The sequence below is a fragment of the Azolla caroliniana genome, unplaced genomic scaffold (assembly GCF_043228905.1).
Source record: "Azolla caroliniana isolate FFs.n. ecotype wild unplaced genomic scaffold, voAzoCaro1.0.p SCAF_92, whole genome shotgun sequence".
Taxonomy (NCBI): domain Eukaryota; kingdom Viridiplantae; phylum Streptophyta; class Polypodiopsida; order Salviniales; family Salviniaceae; genus Azolla; species Azolla caroliniana.
This window is the reverse complement of record NW_028230527.1, coordinates 16,892-40,606: the sequence shown is the minus strand read 5'-3', so window position 1 is coordinate 40,606 and position 23,715 is coordinate 16,892. Positions and strand designations below refer to the sequence as shown.

Sequence of the window (23,715 nt, the reverse complement as noted above, 5' to 3'; positions counted from 1 at the left end):
TATCACGTGAAATGTAATATTTTTTGTCTCATAGGTCATATTTGACCTCCAAAAACGATAATATAATCTATCTATCTATCTATTTGTCTCTCCCTCTCCTTCAAATTGTGACATTAGAGTTGGTGGACCAAACCCTCATTGGCAAGATAAAAACATCATAAACCACTTCGAACTTGTTAACGAAGTGTAAAAGATAGGGCTAATCTTTCGAAATTTTCCAATTGTTTTTACTTTTTCCCTGGCGAATATTAGTTTCATTTCCTTAAAACAATTTGTAACATTTGCCGAATCTTTACAAACATTCATTTTAAACATTAGACTAATATTCTCACCACCACATGCTAGTACAAAGTAGACATTTGCCATATCCACCACCACCCCCACCTTTCGTACTTGGGCTTGTAGAAATTGTTATTTGTCACGTTACCTGGGGAACATTTCGAAGAGAATGAGTGGTATATATTACGACCTTTCCATAGCAACCTCGCAACCAAGCTCTGTTTTTCACACTTTTATGGATTTGACAATAAGTCAATTCATTTCTTTTGACTTGAGATCATTCAAAACTTCAAGATACCTGCGTTTATTTTCCGCGGCTTCTCGCTTCACCATAGCCAGTTCTAGCCGTAAAGCATGTATCTCTGAATTCAAATGAGCAACAATTACTTCATCGTGTCTTTCTGTTTCATTAGACACTCCGTGCACGCGCTCTATTTTACTCGGTTCCAAAGGCGCTCCTATATCGGCACATAGCTCTTCCTCTGTTCTTTCAGACTCTTTCGTCAAAACCATTTCTTGTGTTCCCTGCATCGACATGTTTGATGTTTTGCATAAGGTGGTTTCGGAATGAGTTTGTTGTTGAGGAGTTGTTGTTGTTGTTGTTGTTATCTTCGATGTCTCAAGCATGTTATAGATCGGTACTGGAGAGCGAGATCCGATCTCCAGGCTTTGAAAGGCTTGGCTCGTCAATACTTCTTCTATTTCATCACGAAGCTTTCCAACAGACGGATTTCGATAATTGGAATCTCCACGGGACCGGAAATGCTCGGAATATTCATCCGTGAAATATTCACCGAATCGCCAGGTGGAGTCTGAACTTGAAGACAAACCTTTGTATTGCATTTGCTCATAGTCACTTGTGCTACATGATCCACATTCAGACACTAAATCTCCTACCAAGATAGAAATATTTGATCGATTAGCATCCACCTCTCTATTGAAAAAAACCAACACAATCAGATATAAACCAATAATGTGGAAAGGACACAGCCAATTGATGATAAGCCTCCTTCTGAATGAATTACAGATATTGGTCTTCTGTCCTACATGATTCGGACATTGGTGTTCTGTACTACATGATTCACATTCAGACACTAATTCTCCTATCAAGCTACAATATTTGGTCGATTAGCATCCCCTTCTATATCAAGACACCCAACGCACTCAGATTGAAACCCATAATGCGGAAAGGAAGGAGAACCAATTAGACATTGATATTCTGCCCTACATTACTCCGATACCAGTGTTCTGTACTACATGATTCACATTCAGATACTAAATCTCCTATCTGTGTGTATTTCAGACATCAGTGTTCTGCCCTAAAACAATTAATTTAATCCCATGGATCTTCTAACTTAGCAGCAGGGAAATATTGTTACTAAAATCTTAATATCAGGTCTTCATTTTTGTTCAGAAAAATTACGTATCCTCTCCTAACAAAAGCATTGATCCTTTGAAAATTCTTTTGGCCTTGGTAACTCATTCATACTCATGGAAATGATGATCAATGGAGAACATTAAAGTTAGAGCTCCCCAAGAAAAATGAAAGGATGATTCTTTCTTTTTATTGTTTGTAAAGAATATATACAACTTGTGAGTGAGCTGATCAAGAATACCAAGAACAGGATAAAAAGAGAATATTCTCGCTAAAACTAGCTACTAAACCCCCAACTTTGATAGTCTTCTTTGCCTTACAATTCCTAAAACCTGAGAATAAAAAACAAACAGAAATACCTTTAATTGCGGAGGAATCGGTTGCATCTTTCACCGACACAAGTCTTCCATTTTTTACCACCATTACAGCACAAAAATCAGGAACATTTTGTGTTAAAAACACAGTGATGTTCGATTTCTTAAACCATCTGCAGATATACGCATCATTATTCAGTATGCCATAAGATTCATATACAAAAATATCATGTCTCTAAAGTTTGACTTGCAGTTTCAGGTTCCAAAATTTCAGATTCTGAAATAAACACAAAAGGAATAATAAGTACAAAGGACCAAGCTTTGCTGCCAAGCTGTGAAAAGGGTTAATTTCATTTCTTTATTCTGTTTAGGTAGCAGGATTGTATATTATTTGTAGGAAAAACAATTATCACCAGGACTATATCATTAACCGGCAACAGATATTTATATGAAAAGCATTGGATAATGTAGTATAATCCTGTCCAAATAGTTATTACTCCCTTCAGTTCAATGAAGAGAAGGTAGCCACATCTTGCAATCCATAATGACTTAATAATACTTACAAATGCTTACTTCATTTTAAATCCTGAGGAAGACCCAAGCACCAACTTTCTGATCCTAAGTTTTGTGACTTGTTCCAGCAGGGTTTTCTGAACTGAATCACTTTCTATGCAATGAACATAGCAATTCAACTGATACAAAGGAATGGATGTCAGCGACTAGAATGATAAAGCAGGAATAAAAGTAGGTTCGCGCTCCATGGTTTTTAGTTCAGAATCTACCTCTCTTTTTTCACACATCTTCTTGTACACATGTAGCAGCTTTTCAGTTTTCAAAGACTGCAGTTCTCTAGCTTGCTTTTGAACTTGTTCATTTGCCTGGTCGAAAGGCAGAGGACCCACTATAAAGAAAGAACAAAAATAATAATTCAGACCGATTATAACATCAAGTAGAATCCAATATAGATGAGCCATACAGCTCCTTTTGAAGAGATATGAATCATGAAGAACTAGCTTCAACCACAGGTTCTTTTGAATTATAACTGAAACAATCATGAGTTGTTCAAATTTGAATAGAAAAATGCAATTACATTCAAGAAAACTAATATCTTTTTTTGTGTTTATATAAATCACCACTGTAAAAGTTAGAATTATTCATTCACTAGCCATTTTGCTGTAAGGTTTTGGACCTTTAACACATCTGGACACATAATGCAAAAACAGCATCTAAGAGATATATTTCAAAAACTTTAGACAACACAACAAGTTCCCAATTTCTGAATACAGTATCAATCGGATGACTAGAAAAAACTTTAGCGAACATATTCCCTAATATAGCTACCTCTTACTTCTAGCTTACTATCATAATAACAGAAGAGGCAAAACTTTGCATTAGGGAATGAGGTTGACCTGCCGCCTACTATGATTATACAGCAACAAGACCCTTTGTAATAGTGATGTAGATTTAGGAAAAGAAAAAATACAAATATCCTCAATATTCCTGTATGTTCAGAAATTAACCTGGTTTTTCATTATCTCCCGAAATGCCCTTCAGAAAATCTCCAAAAAAGAAATTACGTGTCAAATGGTTAATTCATCAACTTTTTATCATTCACATGAGCTATTGTGCAATTATATGGGATCAAGTCATCCCTTTTTTTCTCTCATTCAGGGGCTCCCGGGGAGTTTGGGAAAATAATGGAAACAGAAGTGGCATTTCAGAATTAAAACAGAGAATTCTAAAGCATTTCGAAATAAAACAAGGGTTGCGATTGAAAAAGAAATTATATACTGCAGTTGTCATATGATCAGTTGCATCATACTCTTTTTATCAATTATATCTGCAATTTGTGCAATTATATGGGATGAATTAACACCCCTATTTTCATTCTTTCAGGGTTGCCCAGGGGTATTTGGGGTAATCACAAAAAAACAGTCGCATTTTGAGAGACCTACTGGGTATTTTGGAGTTTTTCCCATAATATCAAATACTCAAGGGCATTTCAAGAACAAAAGGGACAGTTGGGGGTCTATCAGAATTTAAAAAACTTGTGATTGAACTACTACCAAGTAAGAAAATGAAAGAGAGAAATGTATGATCGCTCTACTCACTTGGAGTTTGAATAAACTGTTGCCGATTGAGCACATGTACGAGGTGAAGGATCCTGGTATGAGAGGTCATAAGTGTATTCAATGCCCATTCAAATGCTTGAACACTACTTTTCTTTTTGCCAACAATTACTGCAACATTTTCTGCTTCTTCTAATGATGGTGTTTGAGACATTGTATCGCCTTCCTTCTAATTCAACAGCATCATGATGATTGTTCTTTTTGTTTCTTTCCTGTTGGGGTTGTATCCTTCCTAGCAGTGAACCATCTCACCACTTCCCTTCTCTTTGGACATCAACACAATGATTTTCCTTTCTTGCTTCTTGCATCAGGGTTGTATCCTGGTAATAAATCCCATAGGATATTTTTCCTTAAACCATGCACCAGGGTTCAAAATCTGGAAAATTGCACTGATTTTACTGGATGTCACTTCAGATTAGTAGTAGGGATTGAGCCCATGACCTTCAGCTCTGCACCAGATAATTTTACCAACTGAGATGCATCCGCCTCTCCAATTTTTCCTTTCTCTCTTTCAATCCCTCACTCACTCTCTCTGCACCTGTCTTGCTTTCCTTCTTGGTTTTTGAGGGGGAAAAAGGGGGGGGGGGGACAGTAAATTCTCCTCTTTTCTCTTATCTTCTTCTTCTTCCTCCTCTATCAATGGATCAACAAAGAGAGAAGAAAAGAATATATAAGAACTCTGGGTGAAAGGGTTGAAAGAATCAAAAACGTATGGACAAGTATAAGCTTTTTAGGATATACAATAGCTTGAACCTATTTTTTAAATCCGTCTGTCTCTCTCTTGCCTCCTGTCTCTCTGAATGTAAGATTGCAAAATGAGAGAAGAACAGAGGATCCCTGGATAATAAAAAAAGCAATTGATCTTCTCAGTGAATGGAGATGATGAGGTCTTTTGGGAATCATGATATGTATACTGATGATGGGTCCTCTGCATTTCTTGCATTCCTTGCATTTTTATGCAGATGTTGATAAGTGGTCACAGAGAGAGAGAGAGAGAGAGAGAGAGAGAGAGAAGATAATGTGTACAAGGAAAAGGTTACTGTTTCAAGATATTAATGCAGTAGATACTTAAAAAAGATCCAAAAAAACAAAAGAAAAGCAGGGAACAGAGCAGTAAATAATAACTGCTGTTACCTGTAAGAATGGACTCTGGAGACATGTCATCAAGCTTTCTTTCTTTCTTTCTTTATACATACATATATATATATATATATATATAAATCTCTGTGTCTCTGTGTCTCTTTGTCTGTGGACCCTCTCTGTCTGTTATTTCCTCACATCCTTCTTCTTCTTCTTCTTATTCTGTGAATAAGAAGAATATTCCCCCCCCCCCCCCTCTTCATATGCATCCTTCCTTGACTTTCAATTGGAAAGTCTCTCTGCTCTCTCTCTCTATTTTCCATCAATAACTTAAAACATGAGCAGCTCAATTGGTTCCAAAATATTTGGTTAGACATAGTTCATACTTTGAACGGGTCAATTTTGGGATGGTATACATAATTAGGAGAGATTCTGATTGCTCAAAAAAAATTGCAATATCGGCAATGAGTTTCTTATCGTCTGGTCTGGTCAGCTACTCCATTCATGACATCCGATTACGGTACTCCTTATTGGCATTTTCAGCTTCCTAAATGGTTGTTCCCCCCCCCCCCCCCGCTTATCACATAGAGCTTAAAAATCTTGTAAAATGTTTACACTAATGACAATGATATCTTCTTTAAATATTAAAAAAAAAAAACCTTCCTTGACTTTCGATCACAATACATACATACATACATACATTGCATGCATGCATGCTTATATACATATGCAAAACAGGAAAAGAGAGCCATTGGGGTCAAAGCAAAAAAACAAATCATAATATAAAGCAAAGGCACAAAATCGCTTGTTGTTGTCGGTCGACACTCACCTGTTATTCCCCACCCCATCTCCAAGTGGACCATACAACCTTTTCACACCTAGCTTTCAGCAAGGTTGCTACCGCAACTTCTTTACACACACACACACCATCAGCACTTGCGTAAGAGCATTCTTAACTGTGCTTCCTATGTCACGACTTCTTTGACCGTAGATGAGCCCGGGTCCACACAATTGCTACCCCAGGCACCAAAGCACGCTTTTTACCATCCGTGCTTTTTTGCGTCGTGGCCTCTTTATCAACTAAAAGCCTAGGTGTATACACTAGGTGCCTGAGTTGAACCGTGCTTTTTACCATGCCTTCTAGAGACTCTTTGTAATCGACGTTCAACTAGTATCATGTATTTGTTGTTCAATGCGGTATTTGTGTCCCGTCCTATATGCTATTATTTGTTAGAATTAGTAAGATGTGGTTATCCATCAAATTAATTGGACCCTCCAGTCTACACCCGTAATCAAGTCCTTTATTCCCACAATTTGTAGAAAGAGAAAACAAATATGGATACGTAAAGTGAACATATATGGTGGTGTTGTTAGAAATTGTCAGTTTTAAACCTAGAAGTAGAATTCTTCAACATTCAAATCGACCACAATGATTTTAGTAGCGACTCGTACAACAATGACATTTTTTAAAGTCTCTCGCCATTTTGTTTGTTATTAAAATGAGTAGATTTCACAAGATGGTGTAACGCTTTACGTTAGTTTTAATTTTGACAATTTGTATCATGTTCTTGTTGGTTAACATGGAGCGTGGTACATATAAATTGCGACAAATTTGAATGGTACAGAGAAAGTTTGTGTGCTTTATGGTCAAGAGGATTTGTCAAAGGCAACTTCTTGCCAAAACAACACTCTCAATATCACATGAGTCTAAGCATGCAATGTCTTATGTGAAAGTTGTACATTTATATCTTCTCAAGGAAATATAATGTTAACAATATCATGTTTGATGTGCCATAAACAAAGCATCATGCCAGTACTCTACATTTGAGATAAGGTTTGCATGATGCGTTACAATGATAACACATCAAATTAAAACACGACTCCAACCATTCGAAGTCTTAGGGTGTCTTAGCTTTTGGATTCTTTGAATAGTCATTAAAGTATCTTAGCTTTTGTTAATTACATTCGTGTCTATTTCACCACTATTGTAATTTGTTATTGTTAAAACTAAAATCAAATTGAGAAATAGATGGGATACTTAATTTATTAATTATTTAAGTTTAGATACCAAGAAAATAACACATAAATAGTATTTTTATGCATTTCACTAACTAGCCAAACCACATGCATGGCTAGATTCATGCAATACTACTATGTGTGGATTTGATAATGTCTTGCAATGTTCTAGAATTTTGCTCATATTATGGTTGAAGGTTGACTTAATGCTATGGTGGGACATAGATTTGTTGAAGGTGTATGGAATATTTTATGACAAAGGTCTTACCTATTTCTTTACTTCGAAAAATACCATTACTTTATTGGGTTCTATAAAAGCTTTTAACACTTTGGCGGGCCACATTTTTATTGAAGATGTATGCAAAGGCTTAAGTTTTTATTTTCTTTTGAAGAGGAGATTATAGAGCAATATTGAGCGACACGCCATGAAATTGTCACAAACAAGCATTCTCAAAGCCTTCTCAATTTTCTACGATAGGGGTGTTATGGATTTCTTCACGAAAAAAAAACTCATGGGTTATCTAGTGGCTTAATGCTCTAATTCTATTGAATATATATGCAAAGAGGAGATGACTAAGCAATATTGGGCCACATAACATGAAGTTGTCAACCATCCTCAAAGACTTCTTAATGTTATGTTATAAAGGTATTACTTATTTCCTTATGGGAAAAATATAAATTTATAGACCTGGTTCTCTAGTGACCTAATGCTCTGGTGGGCCACAATTTTGTTGACAATGTATGTAAAGATCCAAATTATTTTTTGGAAGTTGTATTCAAAACATCAAGAAAGGATTTTGTAACACGTTTCTCTCGTGTCAATAACAACTTGGTTTGTATAATTTTATGAGGGCATTGGGTAAGTTTCAAGTGATTTGAAGTAAGAATGCCAACTCGGGTTGAGGCGTAATACAGGTAAGAACCCATATTACCAACCTTTGTTGAACATTCAAGGTACTTGAGGGAGAAAGGCCGACAAGCCGAAGGACATGATAGGGCAAGTTCCTCTCGGAATATGATTGGGATATCAAATATACCTCCTAAAGGTATGCTTGTGGAATTGTGAGAATGCATGTGACTTGGGTGTTTCACACTATGCCATTGGCACCATGACACTACTGGAATGTAGTATAGTTCTACCCAATCCACTGGTAACTGCATCCAAGACCATCTTACACCATGGAAGTTTATAAAACAATGGCAAACCATCACCAGGATGTGAACCAAACTTGTAGCTCCACTCACACAAGCCATGTGTGACTGCACAATAAAAAATTCCCATTTTACTAACTTGATCCCATTGTTTTCCCTACAAGTCACAAAGGTTGTAGGTTCACAACCAAACTTGAAAGATAGTTTGTTACTTCCTATTTCTCTTCCACTTTTCTTTTCTTTTCACAATCGGAGTTTTCTTTTATTTATTGATTTATTGCACCCTTTTTTTGTTCCCTCACAACCTTCTTTGTCTTTTCCTCGTTCCTCTTTATCTAACTTTGTTCATCTCTAACCTCCTCTCCATAATCCCCCCCCCCCCCTTAAATCTAACATTCAACATCACTGCTAATGCACATGCCATCACTACCAAGAAGAACAAATCTCACCTTGTCATAACATCCTCACCAGCTACCCCAAACTCATTATAGCTACCCACTAGACCCCACTGCACACTCTCCAACATCTTGATCCTCATCACCAAAATTCACCCTCTTTTACCCACCATCACTATCACTATCCCCCACTCCATCTTCATCTTTATAACCACCAAACACTCTCCTTCTCCTCGTCACCATCATTTTTGTTGACTCCATTTCCGTCATTGATTCCATTGTCATTAAAGAGTTTGTCCTCGCACATGCCTCTAATGAGTGCACATTGTAGTCCCTAACAATACTATGGGATCCCCAATCAAATAGTGCCCCCCCCCCCCCCCCCAAAGAGCAATACAATATGTCAATTTAAACAATCTTCTTACCAACAAGCTAGTGTTAAAATGACAAGTGCATGCTCAACCAAAAAGCATGTCCTTAGATAAGCATATGGTGAAAATAATGTAATTTAAAAGAACGATCACAGTGAAAAACGGACACACACTAAAATGAGAGTGCACTTGAAGGAACCTACACTAGAAGAAACCCACACATGTGGATGAATAACCGTGCACTTGACTAAGGAGCTTGAGATCTCGAACAATCATGCTCTCTTAAACATGTTTAAAGCGAAGTCCCTATAGGAAGAAAACAACATGCGCCAATCTAGCCTGCACATCATAGAAAGGACAATCCAACACACCATATGCTCTAAGAAAGTGTATGTGTTTATACACCAACTAACTTGTCTAGCAAAGAGTCAACGCAAATCGAGACAGTAACTTGCACTCAAAATCATTGACAATGACAATTTTTGGAGACATGTAGTAAGACACATAGTATTAATATTAGTTTATATTAGCATATCCTTTGAAGAATCCTATTATAAAGGAATAAGACATCATAACACCATTAACACAACAATAAAAGAATTTGAGAATTACAACTCTGATGGGCTAGACGACAACAACTCCATCAAGTCACCAAGTAATTACAAGTAATTACACTAATTAATGACAAACCACCTTCACCTCCAACACATCGATATCACCAAGTCACTCTTGACCATTGCCTCCACAAAAAAGGAGTAACACAAATACACCCACATACTAGTGCAAATATAGCTTGACTCATGATTACATTATCTAAATCTTGAATCTTGAAGATATGAACACAATTGATTGCGACATCCAAGCCGCCACCCACATAGTCATGCCACTCTAGCTTTTGTTCTTGGAGCCCAACTTTTGAACAACAATAATTCCATAAATACTAGAAGTTGTCCATAGACCTTAGTGAAGTCTCCATCCCAACTAGCCCCATAGATAAGAGTTTGTGATAACATTTGATACGAGTTAAATATATCCTTTCGTCGCTTTTGAACTTTAATCACTTTCAAAATTCACCACTAATGCCATGCATGACTACTTCTTAGATGACCTAAAGAAGTTTTTCAAGCCCATCTCATTAATGCAATAAATGTTGGGCCTCACTGTTTCTCAATATTTCATGTCACCAATAGGCTCGACTTTTGTGTCCCGAAACTCTTGTCCTCCACTAGTACAAATGTCCTCCCTTCTCAATTTTAATGATTGCAATAATTTCATTGCACTCCAACCATCCCTCAACTCTACTATGGGAATGATGTGTGAAGCAAGTCTAACATACTCACATTTGTCTAGGAACCGTAGTTAGAGGTGATCAACCTTGTTTGAGCATTTTAATCTCTTATTTCAATAGACTTTAGTGTTCTTCATTTTGAGATAATTAGGATGGTAACTCTTGTGTGTATTTTGATTTTGGTCTCTTTCAGGATTTATGGTCATCGGAGGAAAATATTTCCACCTTCATGTATTAGAATTAGTGCAACAAAATTCATGTATTAGAATTTCCACCTTCATGTATTTCTATAGTCGATGAAAGGTTTATAATGGCATTCTTAATATTCAAGATTGTTTAAGGGTTGCTACAAAATTTGCTAAATATGTTGAGGTTGAAAAAAGGGAGAAGTGAAAAGTGGGGGAGAAGGAGTAAGGGAAAAGAGATGGGTGCCTCTACTTCTCGTTGAAAGAGAAACAAGTTAGTATAGATTCGAGCAAATATCCCCAAATGGCTATCACAACATACCCTGCATTCTCAAAAGGTGGTAATTCCAAGTGTTCCCACATATTTCAAGTATATTACTCACCCTCAACCTTTCGCCAAGGACACCATCTTCCCTTGATCAAGTCCCATGAGGTCCTACTCGATATTAACACAAGCGCACATTGGTTTCACGACAACGTTGAAGCATGTTGGTGGTCCCCTCATCCAATAATTTTGCTTGTGGATAATATGTATAATTGTGTGTGCATATGCTACTTAAGAGGGGTCACTAAGGACTTGGACCAAGGAAGATGTGATGCCAATGGAGGGGTGATTAGGAGAGGTTTCTTGTTTGAATTCCTAGCTAGACAAAATGCTTATTTGCCTTCTTGCAATCAATCATCATGTGCTCCTTTCGTGCTTTGCTTTCCCTAAAAACTTATATGCATATTTTATTGTAAAGCCTTTGCATGTTCTTAAGCCATCATGTAATTGTGGCCTTCACGTAGTCTCGAAGATACACGGGTGCGTGTGAAATATGATTGGGATCACTAGAGTCTTGAACTAGAGAGGATATGATATGTGGAGTCGTCGATGTTAGAGTGCTTGTGGACACTTAGTTTTTGCATTTGCTTTTTAGAGTTTATGATTTAGGATTTTTCATTTTACAAAATTCTTGTGAGAGTGTAAGGTTTTCGTGTGTGTGTGTGTATGTATGTATGAACGAATATATGATGTATACATGTGTATGTATGAATGCATGTATTTAAGTACGAATGTGGGTGTGTTAAATAAATATGTAAGTTTATTAGGTTGACTATATGTATTTTATTGGTCATCATAGGGTATGTTGGAAGTAATATCTCCTTTTCTTAAAGTTGTGGGTAGTGTTTTTTTTTTCAAACAAATTACTACTTCCATTAGTTAAGAAAAAGTACATAGGATAATATACAACTCACATGTAACAAGCCAAATTGCATGGGTACAAGAAAACATGTATAAATGAAGCAACAAAGCCCCATCACAATATTACTCGACAAAATCCCCTCAACATGAGCCTCACACAACCCACATTCGGCAAAGACATCCTCTAATCTCTTCACAATTCGGCACCCACCTCTATGTTTGGTACCCTCGGAGGAAACAACCACCGGGATGGCTGATAAATCCACTTTGCATTGTCATCCATCATTTGTAGCATCGAAGAACCTCTCCATTTTAGAAGGTAGCGGTATCTAGCTTCTTCACTCGTGTCAAAGGGCCCCTGAAGGCTGTCAAACTTTCCTTGTAGCGTAGAAATAAGATTAAACCAAATTATCATTAAACTCTCAGTCGACGGGGATCGCTTCCTGGTAAATGACTCCTTGCACCTACCCATACTTGCAAAGTGGGGTGGGTTTTTTTTTGTGGGACAACAAAGTGGCAAAAAAGGGCTCAAATTTTGTGTGGATAAGCTCTTTATTTTTCATATAGTTAAAAATGGAAGGCTGATTTTGGTGCAAGTGACGTGGCAATTTGACTCCTGTTCAAAAATTTCATTTCTTTGTCCATTTTCGTTTGTAGCTTAGATTTATGTTCTGAAAATTTTGTTGTGACCTCTTTGTGATAGCAGTATGAACCCTCTAATGTGAAATCCAGGGGCTCGGTTTCCATTAAATTAGAGGAATGTTCTAGTATCTTCACACTTCATGCTTGGATTTATGAGCCAAAAAAGTTGTCACAATTATTGTTTGATCATGATTAACATAGATAGTAGGATTACCATAAATAAATTTATATGGGTGCTAAAATAACATGTTACATCAAAAGTTCACAATTGAATCAATATATAATGAGGTGAAACCTCAACTTTGTTATGTGGAGTGATTTTTATGGTAGTTACTAGTAAGTAGATGAGATAGAGGAGTATATGATTTAGGGCTAGAGCTTTAGGGAGGGGATCCTCGAGTTTCGTTGCAACATCCCAATAGACTACGACCACATCATCTATTGTCATTGTTGGTCTTACATGCCACGCCCTCTTGAATTGCAACCCCTAGCCACCTCGAATCTTGGCAACACTTTCACATTATGCTAAAATCCAATTCATGACAATGAACTCTCTTCTCCCTTTATAAGTTTCTGGAGCTCCTCATGCAAATAAAAATAGTGAATCTCTTTTTTGGCATGCACTTTGCTTTTTCACTTTTCCATGCACCTATATTTATCTTCTCATAGCGCCTAGTGTGAGCAAAATACTAATAATTATGTTCATATATTCACAGTTCATTCGTTTGACACATTAAATCCGCATAATACCTCTCGTGGTGCATATGAGATTCAAACATTTGACCTTATCATTTTAAGAGTAAACTCTAGTTGATCGAGCTATGTTTTTTATTTTAAATAATACCATACATGGCAGACTTTTGGCTTATCCTTCAATCATATATCTTGAATATGTCGCTTTTCCTCTCATGAGCACCCCACATCACAACAATGTAATTGTGGCCTTCGTGTAATTACAACCTTCATGTAAACGTGGCCTTAGTGTAATGGTGGGCGTCTGGGTGTTTGCAAGTTTCGTACATTGTGCTTATGTTAGAGTTTCGTGCTTTTGTCTTGTGCAACGCCTATGTGGGCTCACAACGTCCATACATTTGTGTTGGTTTGAGCCTTGAGGGATCATAACCTTTGTGTGCTTCCAGACTTCGCAAACTGATGGCCTTTGTGCATTCTTTTTAGGGTCAAGGGTTCTTTGCGACTCCCTCGTGTGCGTTGAACCCATTCCTAGGCTCCCTCTTGCGTATTGGGTCCTTCCCATTTTTCAACTCATTTGTCCAGTTTATGAGTTTTCATAGAGGTCATGATTTGTGTATCAAGCCACGAAAGTTATGAACAAGGAGTGACGTAAAAGAAAGGGAGAGAGACAAGTATAAACAAGAGATAAAGATAGTGTAGGATTAAAGAAGATAAAAATATGCTCCATTTTAATTCGAAATATAAGTTTTTATTATCAAAGTTATAATATTTCACCTTCAGGATCTTGAGACATGAGAAACCTTCTTGATGATCATCTAGCTTGACCAATTGATTATATATATTTTATTTGATGCCTAGAGTAGATGCTTCACTTCCATCTTCTTAAATAGGTGTTAAAACAAGAGTACATGAGAGTGCACATGATGCATGCGATGTGCAACCACTACAAGTTAATGCGTGATGCATGGGAGCTTGTACGCAATTCCAAAAGATATAATTATGACGATAATATTGTGGTGTGCATGTGTTCCTTTGTGCCACCCTTTTAGCTCGCCCTTTTTAGGATGCACGTACCCAAGTTGACCCACCCTTTTAGCACACCCTTTTTAGGATGCGTGTGCCCAAAATGACCCACCCTTTTAGCACACCCTTTTTAGCCAAGCCAACCCAAATGGGTTCTGTTGTATCAACTATAAATTGATTAAGTAGTAAGAAGCTAAGTAGAGTGGTTTTGATCTCTTATGTGCATTTCACAATATATAAACTCATAAAAATACTTACTAAATGTTTCACACTTGGTGGTTGATATGTGAGGTTATGAGTTCGAATCTCACATATGACACTTGTAAAACTATTTAAATCCGTTTTTATACCTTGAAGCTGAAGCAACTATTTAAATTTGATTATCAACAAACTTAGGGTCGAGTCGAGTTGTGGGCTACATGCTCCTAACCCAGCCTTCGCTAGCAGAATTTGTATTGGAGGGAATGCAACCAAGAATTTCAGAGGTTGCACAAGTTAAGTTGTCAGGGCCACTCTCGGAAGAAGAGGTGTCAGACGCTTTGGCAAGTATATGTAGTACATCTTGTCCAGGCGATGACGGATTATCAAAAGATTTTTATGAAATTTTTTGGGAACTAATTAAGGTTGACCTGATTGCTGGACTAAATGAGGCATGGGATGATGGGTACCTCCCTGAACATTTTAAAGAGGGACTAATATTTCTAATTCCTAAGGTAAAGGGTATAGTTACGAATGTGAGGCAATGGAGACCGATTACGCTGCTCAACACAATCTATAAGATTTTTGCTAATATGTTGGCCAAGAGGGTCAAACCCCTCTTACATGCGCTAATTAGTGTTGGACAAACAGGATTCATGGAAAATAGATGTATAATTGATAATGTGTTGACCTTTTGGGAAGCGATTGCCCTGGCGAAGAAAACCAATCAACATATTGCATGCCTCATGCTTGACTTTGAGAAGGCATATGACAGAGTACAGTGGCCGTTTTTAGACAAAGTCATGGAGCGGTTGGGACTACCCTCAAAATGGAGAGCAGCTGCGTTGGCCCTTTACAAAGGAAGCTTGAGTAGGGTGTTGGTATTAGGGCAACGGGGCCCATCAATGCCATTATGCAAGTCTGTCCGGCAGGGGTGCCCATTGGCCCCCTATCTTTATTTATTTATTTCAGAGGCATTCTCTTTCTTTCTAAATAGACCGGATGGAGGAATTCGGGGTTTGGTTGTCCCACATGCTTGCAAGGGCTTGTTGGACTCCATGTATGTAGATGACACTATGCTCTATCTGCAAGGCAATGATGCTAATTTACAGCAGGCTGAAAAACGAATTGAGTTGTTTTGTGAAGCATCAGGGGAGAAAATTAATTGGAACAAAAGTAGAGGGTTTTGGGTAAGTCCAAACTCCAGGCCGTATTGGCAACCTAATGTTGATTTTCAATGGGTTCCTAATGGAAGCTCTGTTAAGTATTTGGGCTTTTTGGTGGGAGTAGAGATTCAGAAAAATCAGCAGCTTGAGCAAGTGAAAGACAAAATTAGAAAAAAGCTTCGGTTATGGACATCAGTAAAGCTTTCCCTTGCAGGTAGAGTGGTTGTGGTAAACCACATTTTGTTGGCCACCATGTGGCACTCGTTGCCATGTTGGATGTTAGATAAAGATTGCATAAAAAATATTAAGGCAATGGTGAGAGGATTCCTTTGGTCGGGTAGAGACCATGAGACAACGTCAGCTAAAGTGGCCTGGAGTTGTTTGATCAAGGAAAAAAGTCAAGGTGGACTTTGGCTGGTGGATCCGGTTCACCAAAGTAAGGCTTTACTTGGTAAGCTCTTGGTGCGAAGTCTCCAACCTGGACCAGAATTGTGGAAATTGCTTCTTAGAGACAGAGTTAAACTCTAGTGTCCGAGGAATGGCGGCCCTTGGACGACAAAGACATGGTGGTTGTTTAGTCCAGGCCTAACGTTAAAAGAACCTACTAGCATGGAGGATAGGGTGGCCCGCTCCATAATGAGGGCATGGTCAAGTTTAAGAGAGGGGCTTGTCTTAATGCAGCCAAAAACAATGGAGGAACAACTCCGTCAACCTCTATTTTGGAACCCCAGGATTCGAAGTGATGATGGTATGATGCTTGGTCAGAAAAAATACTTGCCATGGGGAAAAATGGTAGAGTACAATGTTAGTTCAGTAAGAGACTGGGAGGAGTTCAAAAGGAGAAGAAGGGAGGGACTGGTTGGTAGCCTTAGATTTACTGGCAGGCTGGAAAAGATTACCCATTTGATAGATAAGGCTGTTGATGGTCAAGCTAGGCTGAATGAAGAAGAGGGGGTTTGGTTTAGGTGGTTTGTGGGTGAGGACGATGCACAAATTATACGAGGTAGGTGCCCATCTAATGAGTATCGGTGGTGGGGCAACCTAAGTGCTTTGGCAGACAATGGCCAGTGGTTGGCAGTACGAGTGGCAATGCTAGAAGGTAAGAAGTGGCAAGTAAACCCGGACCCAGGGAAGCTGCAATTTGATTGTAAGCTTTGGATAGTTGACAACAAGCCCATATGTGATCTGGATTGGGATCCACTAGAGGTGTGGTGGCAGAAACCGGGAACGAACAAACTTGAACGGTTTTTCGAGTACACTACCAAGCTAGGAAGGCAAATCATTGGATCTAAATCGATGGGTGTTGCCCTAACTTGCAATAGCTGGAAGGATAAAGGCATTTCTGATGGCTGGTTGAAGTCGTTTTGGAGGAGGCTATGGGCGTTCGATATGCCAGAAAAAATAAAGCTTTGGTTGTGGCTTCTTAGTCACAAAGCTGTACCAGTGGGGGCGTGGCTTAGGTGTCGTGGTGGTGAGGCTGGATGCAAATTTTGTGGTCACCCTTTGGAATCAATTCCTCATTGTTTTTGGAATTGTAACGAGGCTATTAACATTTGGGGTAGAAGTCTCCGGATAGTGGCAGCATGCGGCGTGAATGGGAGAGTTGTATGGGGGTCCGTACAGGGGCTGAAGTTAACAAGGGAAGGTTGGGCTGAACAGTTAAACCCTCACGGACATGGATTTATAATGCAAGGTGGCAAGGTGTTTCAACGGGCTAGAGTTCGACTTGGCACTAACTTAGAACTTTTTGAAGAGATATGGAGGATGGTGGCTTGTTTATCGGTCTGGAACATTTGGACCAACCGTTGTAAGTTTGTTTTTCAACAACAAAAGATCCCTAGTGGTGAGGTATTAATAAATATCTGGTTTGAGTTGGTCTCTTGGTTGCGGGGACGATACGACTCGATTAAGGGGTGTAAAAAGTAGCGTGCGGAAGCAAGTATGAAGGCCGAACAGGAGGAAGAAAACTCAGGTTCAATGGAGAGCTTGAGCTTACGTAGTATACGCGGGAGAGACAGAGAGAGTGAGAGAGAGAGAGAAAACACACGAACTATATTCAACAACAACCCAATCTCTATTCACCACACTCTATACATATGTGTGTTCAATGAACACTTTTATACAAGTCCTAGAAGGACTGACCGAAGTACTGACAATACTTCAATACTCATTAAGAGCTCCTACACTAACTCCCAAATATATTCCTCACGGAATATCTTTCCTAACGGCCTCTCGGTTTACGCACTCGGCCTAACCGATCGGTCCCAACCGATCCGGTCCTCAGCTTCTTCAGCCGATCCGACCGATGTTGAGCTTGTCTCTCAACACTCCCCCTCAAGCTCAACTTGAGGCTCTTCGGGATCTTCGGGCTCACAGCTCCGGTTCCTCCTAGCTTCACGCCTCGCTCGCGCTCCACGGCCTGTTTGACTCCGCGCGCTTCGACCCTTCTGGTCGGCTTGTCTGCTCATGTGGCCCTTATCAGCTCTTCTGTCGTTGCGGTGTTGACGCTTCTCCTGCTGCCTTTTCTTCCGCTTGGGCCTCGGTTGATTCAACGTATCTGAATCAAACATCCGAACTGACTCGGCTATCTCCGATCGGTTTTCGCTCTCGTTCGAGTTGGCTGTCTCCAACTCGTCTTCGGTCTTCTCGCCCTCGGTGGCGTCATCTTCCCCATGCGTGGTTGGCTTCGGCTCTCTCCTTTGGTTGCTCCCCTTCTGTCCGCTTCCGGACTTTTCCGCGGGTCCGCCCTCGGCTTCTTCAGCCGATCCAAAGTCCAACTTGACAACCGAGTCAACTGACTCGGTGTCGCGGTCTCTGCTCCTTTCCTGCTGCCTTGCTTGGTCGTTCGGGACTATTCTCCCCCTCAAGTTTGGCACGTCGAGGTGTCGCAATCCGAGCGCACCTGAGAATTGCCGCAACTTGTCCAGACCAAGGGGCTTGGTGAAGATGTCGGTAGTCTACCGATCCGTCGGAACGTACTGAAGTTCGACTTCACCGGAAAGGACACGCTCACGGACGAAATGGTAGTGCACCTCAATGTGCTTGGTCCGTGCATGGAAAACGGGGTTTTTCGCAAGCTGGATGCTGCTGAGGTTGTCGCAGTAGATCGTCGTTGGATCTGACACCTCCTCTTGCAGGTCTCTAAGCAGCCGCTTCAACCATATGGCTTCGCATGTCGCGACAGCCGCTCCTCGGTACTCAGCTTCGGTGCTCGATGGTGCAACTGTCGACTGCTTCTTACTGCTCCACGTGATCGCGGCACTCCCGAGGGAGAACGCGTATCCAGACGTGGATCAACGATCGGCGGTGTTGCCAGCCCAATCAGCATCGGTGTAGCCGACTAACTGCGTGGCGGCACCGGTCTGATATAGCAGTCCCCGGTCCTTAGTGCCATTGACATACCGAAGTATGCGTTGCGCACATTGGAGGTGCTCCTCAGTAGGTCGCGCCATGAACTGATTGATCACTCCGACCGGATAACTGAGGTCGGGTCGGGTGATGGTCAAGTATATGAGGCTTCCGACAATTTGTCGGAACCTCGTCGGGTTGCATACCTTTCTCGTATCGGGACGAAGCTTGACGGTTCTGTCCAGAGGAGTCGAGACGGACTTACAGTCGGCCATCCCAAATTTGAAGAGCATACTCAGCACGTAATGACGTTGGCTGATCAATATGCCTTCGGGGGTACGGATCACTTCAATCTCGAGGAAGTAATGAAGGTTCCCCAAATCCTTCATGTCGAACGATGCCGCAAGCTAGAGCTTCACGCGGTCAATTTCACCTAGGTCGGTGCCGGTGATGACCAAGTCATCAACATATAGTAAAATACTAACCGATCCGAGTCGACCTTTCCGGATGAACAGGGAAGAGTTCGATTTTGACGTGAGGAAGCCCATCCGACGCAGTTGTTGCGTGATCTTCGCGTTCCAGGCACGTGGGGCTTGCTTTAGTCCGTAAAGGGACTTCTTCAGTTGGCATATTGCCGAGGAGTTCATTCCAGAATGAAATCCGGGGGGTTGTACCATGTACACCTGTTCCTCAAGGTCACCTTGCAGGAATGCATTCTTTACATCCATCTGATGTAAGTGCCACCCCTTCACCGCAGCTATTGCGAGCAAAGCACGGACGGTCATCATTTTCGCGACCGGCGCAAACGTCTCATCGTAGTCGATGCCGTGTTTCTGCGCGTAGCCCTTTGCCACTAGCCGAGCCTTGTACCGGTTGACCGAGCCATCTGTGTTGTACTTGACCTTGTACACCCACCTACACCCGATCGGTTTTACCCCTGTTGGTGCGTCAACCAGGTCCCAGGTCTCGTTCTCCGCCAATGCGTGCATCTCTTCCTCCATCGCGGCACGCCAATTCGCGTCTTTAGCCGTTTCTGCATAGCTCTTCGGCTCACCCACTTCCGCTACATGGGTCATGTACGCATAATGATGCGCCATGTACTCGTTGTATCCGAACCGCAAAACATGATTCTTCTGGCGGGTAGATCGGCGTAATCTCACATTAGCCGATGTCGAGGCCTTCTCGGTCGACGCGGTCTTCATCTTTAAAGACCCGTCACCGGTTCCCTCGGAGTCGGACTCGCGTCGGTCTGACTCGTTCTTATCCGTGCCGGAATCCGGCACCTTCTTCTTCCCTTTCTCTTTGCTCGTAAGCTGTCTCCTCGGCTTCCTGTGCGGGGAATGCATGGCCGAGTCTCCACTACTCGTCGGCTCTTCATCGGACTGATCGTACCGACTCAGTCGTCCAATCGGTCCACTTAAGCGGAGTGAAATCGGACTCTCTTCGCGGGTCTCGATTTCAGGCTCATCCAGAGGCATCTCGGCCTCGCTGATCTCATCGTCAGAACACGGATTGGAGTCGGGGTTTGGAGTCGGGGGCTGGTACCAGGACGCGGACTCGTCAACCACAACGTCGCAACTAACACGCGCTTGTTTGGTGCGAGGGTTATAACACTTATAACCCTTCTACTCGTCCGAGTAACCGACCAAGATGCATTTCTCGGCCTTTGCGTCCAACTTCCTCCTTTTCTCCTTCGGTACATGCACATACGCAATGCTACCGAACACCCTCAAGTGTCGCAAGTTCGGCTTCGTTCCGAAATATAGCTCGTGCGCCGACACTTTGTCTCCGATCCGGTTCTGGATGTATACCGCGGTCCTTACCGCCTCGGCCCAGTAGAACTTGGGCAAGCTCTTCTCCTCCAGCATTGCCCGTGCCGCTTCCACAATTGATCGATTCTTCCTCTCGGCCACGCCGTTCTGCTCCGGCGTGTATCTACAACTGAATTCGCGGCGAATTCCCATTTGTTGTAGGTAACCGTTGAATTGACCGGAAAAGTACTCTTTCCCGCCATCCGACCGCAGGCACTTGACCTTTCGTCCTGTTTTCGTTTCCACGAACCCTTTGAGGTCCCGGAAACAGTCGAAGACTTCGCTCTTCCTCTCAATGAGGTAGATCCACGTGTGCCGCGTGTGGTCGTCAATGAAGGAGACAAAATATCGGCTCCCGCCAAGACTAACGTTTTGTGCCAGCCCCCATACATCGGAGTGTATAAGGTCGAGCTTGTTCCGGCTCCGGTTTCGCTTGTTGGGGAAGGGAAGTCGGTGTTGCTTCCCGAGCTGGCAGGCTTCACAAATTTGTGCCTTTCAGCCACTAAATTTGGGCAATCAGAACACTACCTATTTCGTTTGCAGATCTTGAAGCTGCTGGTAGTTGACGTGGCCTATCCGCTTGTGCCACAAGTCGATGTCCAACTCGGATTTTTGTCCCTTCGCGAACATTGTGGTGCCGCCGTCAGTGGAGTCGAGGATGAACATCCTCCCGTCTCTGCGCCCTTGCGCAATCACACGGCCTTCTTCCTCAATGAAGCACCCGAGGTGTGTAAACCGAACCTCCATCCCTTGGTCGACGATCTGTCCGACCGAGACCAAGTTCTTCGTGATTGTTGGAACGTGCAACACGTTCATGAGTTTCCCTTTCTGCCCGACATGGCTAAGGGGAACTTCTCCGACATTCGCGATCGGATGCGGAGTGTCGTCTTCTGTTGCGACTACACCAGGTTGTATCGATTTTTCAAGTTACGAGGACCACTCCTTATGGCTCGTCATGTGGTTTGACGTGCCGGAGTCTACGTACCACACCTCGTCCGATCTCGGGGTGGTCTGTTTCATTGAGTTTGCGTCGTGTCTCGTCACGAAGGTAGACCCTTCTCCGGCTCTCCTAGAGTCTTCGGTGTAGTGCGATCGCTGCCGATTTCCCTTGTCGGTATGTCCGGAGCCGTTTCCGTCACCGGTTCTCTCCAAATCGGCGCGCTTCTTCCTGCACTCACTTTCCCTGTGGCCTTTCTTGCCACAGTACCAGCACTCCGCGATGGCCTTCCCTTGCCGGTTCTCATCGCTTCGACTCCCTCTGTTTCCAGAGGGTCCGGAGTTGTTGTCGGCATCACTTCGGTGCCTTCTTCCTTGATCTCGTCGGCCGCCTCCATTGCGCGCCGACTCGCCTCATCCTCCACGTCCACGGGGCCTAACTCCCTCCATGTACAACATTCTGTTGTTGGTATGCGTGCTTGTAGACGCACCCGCGTGGTTCTCCTCTACCAGGAGCATTGACTGTAAGTAAAAAAAGGACGGTGTATTCTCCCGGGTACACACAGCCGTTCGGAACGCTCCGAACTTCGACGCCAAACCTCCGAGACAGATCTGGACCATCTCGCTCTCCTCAATGTTCACCTCTATGGAGGCGAGGGAGTCGCAGATATCCTTGATCTTCGAGGTATAGTCCGCCACCGACAAGTCGCGTTGTCGTAGGTTGCTCAACTCCTGTCGGAGCTGAAGCTTCCTGGTTGTGGTGCTCGCGGCGAAAATCTTCTTCAGATTTTCCCACGCACCCTTCGGCGTCTTTGCATCCCGAATATAGCTCAATAGTTGTTCGCCCACACACGACGCGAAGTAGTATAATACCCTGCTCGCCGATTGCTCCCACGACGCGAAGTCTCTATGTGTCAATTTGGGTGCCGCGTCATTAGCTCCTTCGACATAACTCTAGTAGTCATGCTCGAGCAGGTACTGGTGCATCTTGTAGGACCAAGACGCGTAGTTGGTTCTGTTGAGCTTCTCTGTTGGAAGCGAGCTCGCCATGCCTCTATCCATCGTTCTTCTTGTTCTTCTTCGTCAAGCTGTGTCGGCTGCAGAGAGGTTCTCAACCCTCACGCTCTGATACCATGTAAAAAGTAGCGTGCGGAAGCAAGTATGAAGGCCGAACAGGAGGAAGAAAACTCAGGTTCAATGGAGAGCTTGAGCTTACGCAGTATACGTGGAAGAGACAGAGAGAGTGAGGGAGAGAGAGAAAACACACGAACTATATTCAACAACAACCCAATCTCTATTCACCACACTCTATATATATGTGTGTTCAATGAACACTTTTATACAAGTCCTAGAAGGACTGACCGAAGTACTGACAATACTTCAATACTCATTAAGAGCTCCTACACTAACTCCCAAATATATTCCTCACGGCCTCCCGGTTTACGCACTCGGCCTAACCGATCGGTCCCAACCGATCTGGTCCTCAGCTTCTTCAGCCGATCCGACCGATGTTGAGCTTGTCTCTCAACAAGGGGGAATCTGATGCAGCTGATCTCGATCAAAGTTCTTGTTGAAATGGGGTAATTCTCCTATGGTCGGTAGATCATCATCAGGGCCTCAATGGCACTACCAAGCACCCCGATGGTTGTTTGCCCCAATAGTTTCCAACAACGTCTAGGTGCTGTAAATTTGTATAGTTATGGTACAAATAACTAGGTTATTGGAGTTGTTTGGATACGTTTGTTGAAAATGAGGTGGGGACTATGTCCGCTTTGGTGGGAAGGCCAGAGTGAGGGCTATTGAGAGGAATTTTGAGAGTTCTATGATGTAATTTTGTTTGATAACTAATGCGAAGTAGTATTTTTTTGGGAAAAAAATAAATATATAAAATTTTGTGGGAGAGTAAAAAGTGGGGAGTTAATGAACCTTTTATTTATTTATTTATTATAAAAAATAAAACAAATACTTTTAAGTTTTAAGTGTTACAACTTACATCTAATATAAAAATATTTTTAGCCTAAGTCTCCTTTTTAATGTGAAGTAAAATATCCCTTTTTTATTGTCAAAGTCTTCTTCTTTATATGATATATGATATATTTACGAAACTAAAAAGTAGGGACTTTATGAT

The 23,715-nt window shown here is 41.8% G+C and overlaps 1 protein-coding gene across 2 annotated transcripts; it reads right to left on the bottom strand.

Moving 5' to 3' along the window:
* Positions 1–258: 258 nt before the first annotated feature.
* Positions 259–4,666, bottom strand: LOC147849278 (uncharacterized). 2 transcript variants are annotated; one of them, XM_087337694.1, is made up of 6 exons: positions 4,080–4,666; positions 2,751–2,869; positions 2,542–2,660; positions 2,014–2,141; positions 578–1,172; positions 259–427 (listed from the first exon to the last, which is right to left on the bottom strand). In XM_087337694.1, exons 1-6 carry the CDS (start codon positions 4,249–4,251, stop codon positions 424–426), a joined length of 1,137 nt encoding a protein of 378 aa, XP_087193820.1. In that variant the 5' UTR covers positions 4,252–4,666; the 3' UTR covers positions 259–423. The 2 variants fall into 2 exon arrangements, with proteins under 2 accessions (XP_087193820.1, XP_087193819.1); XM_087337693.1 differs by having other exon boundaries at positions 259–1,172; positions 4,080–4,665.
* Between the last annotated feature and the right edge of the window lie 19,049 nt (positions 4,667–23,715).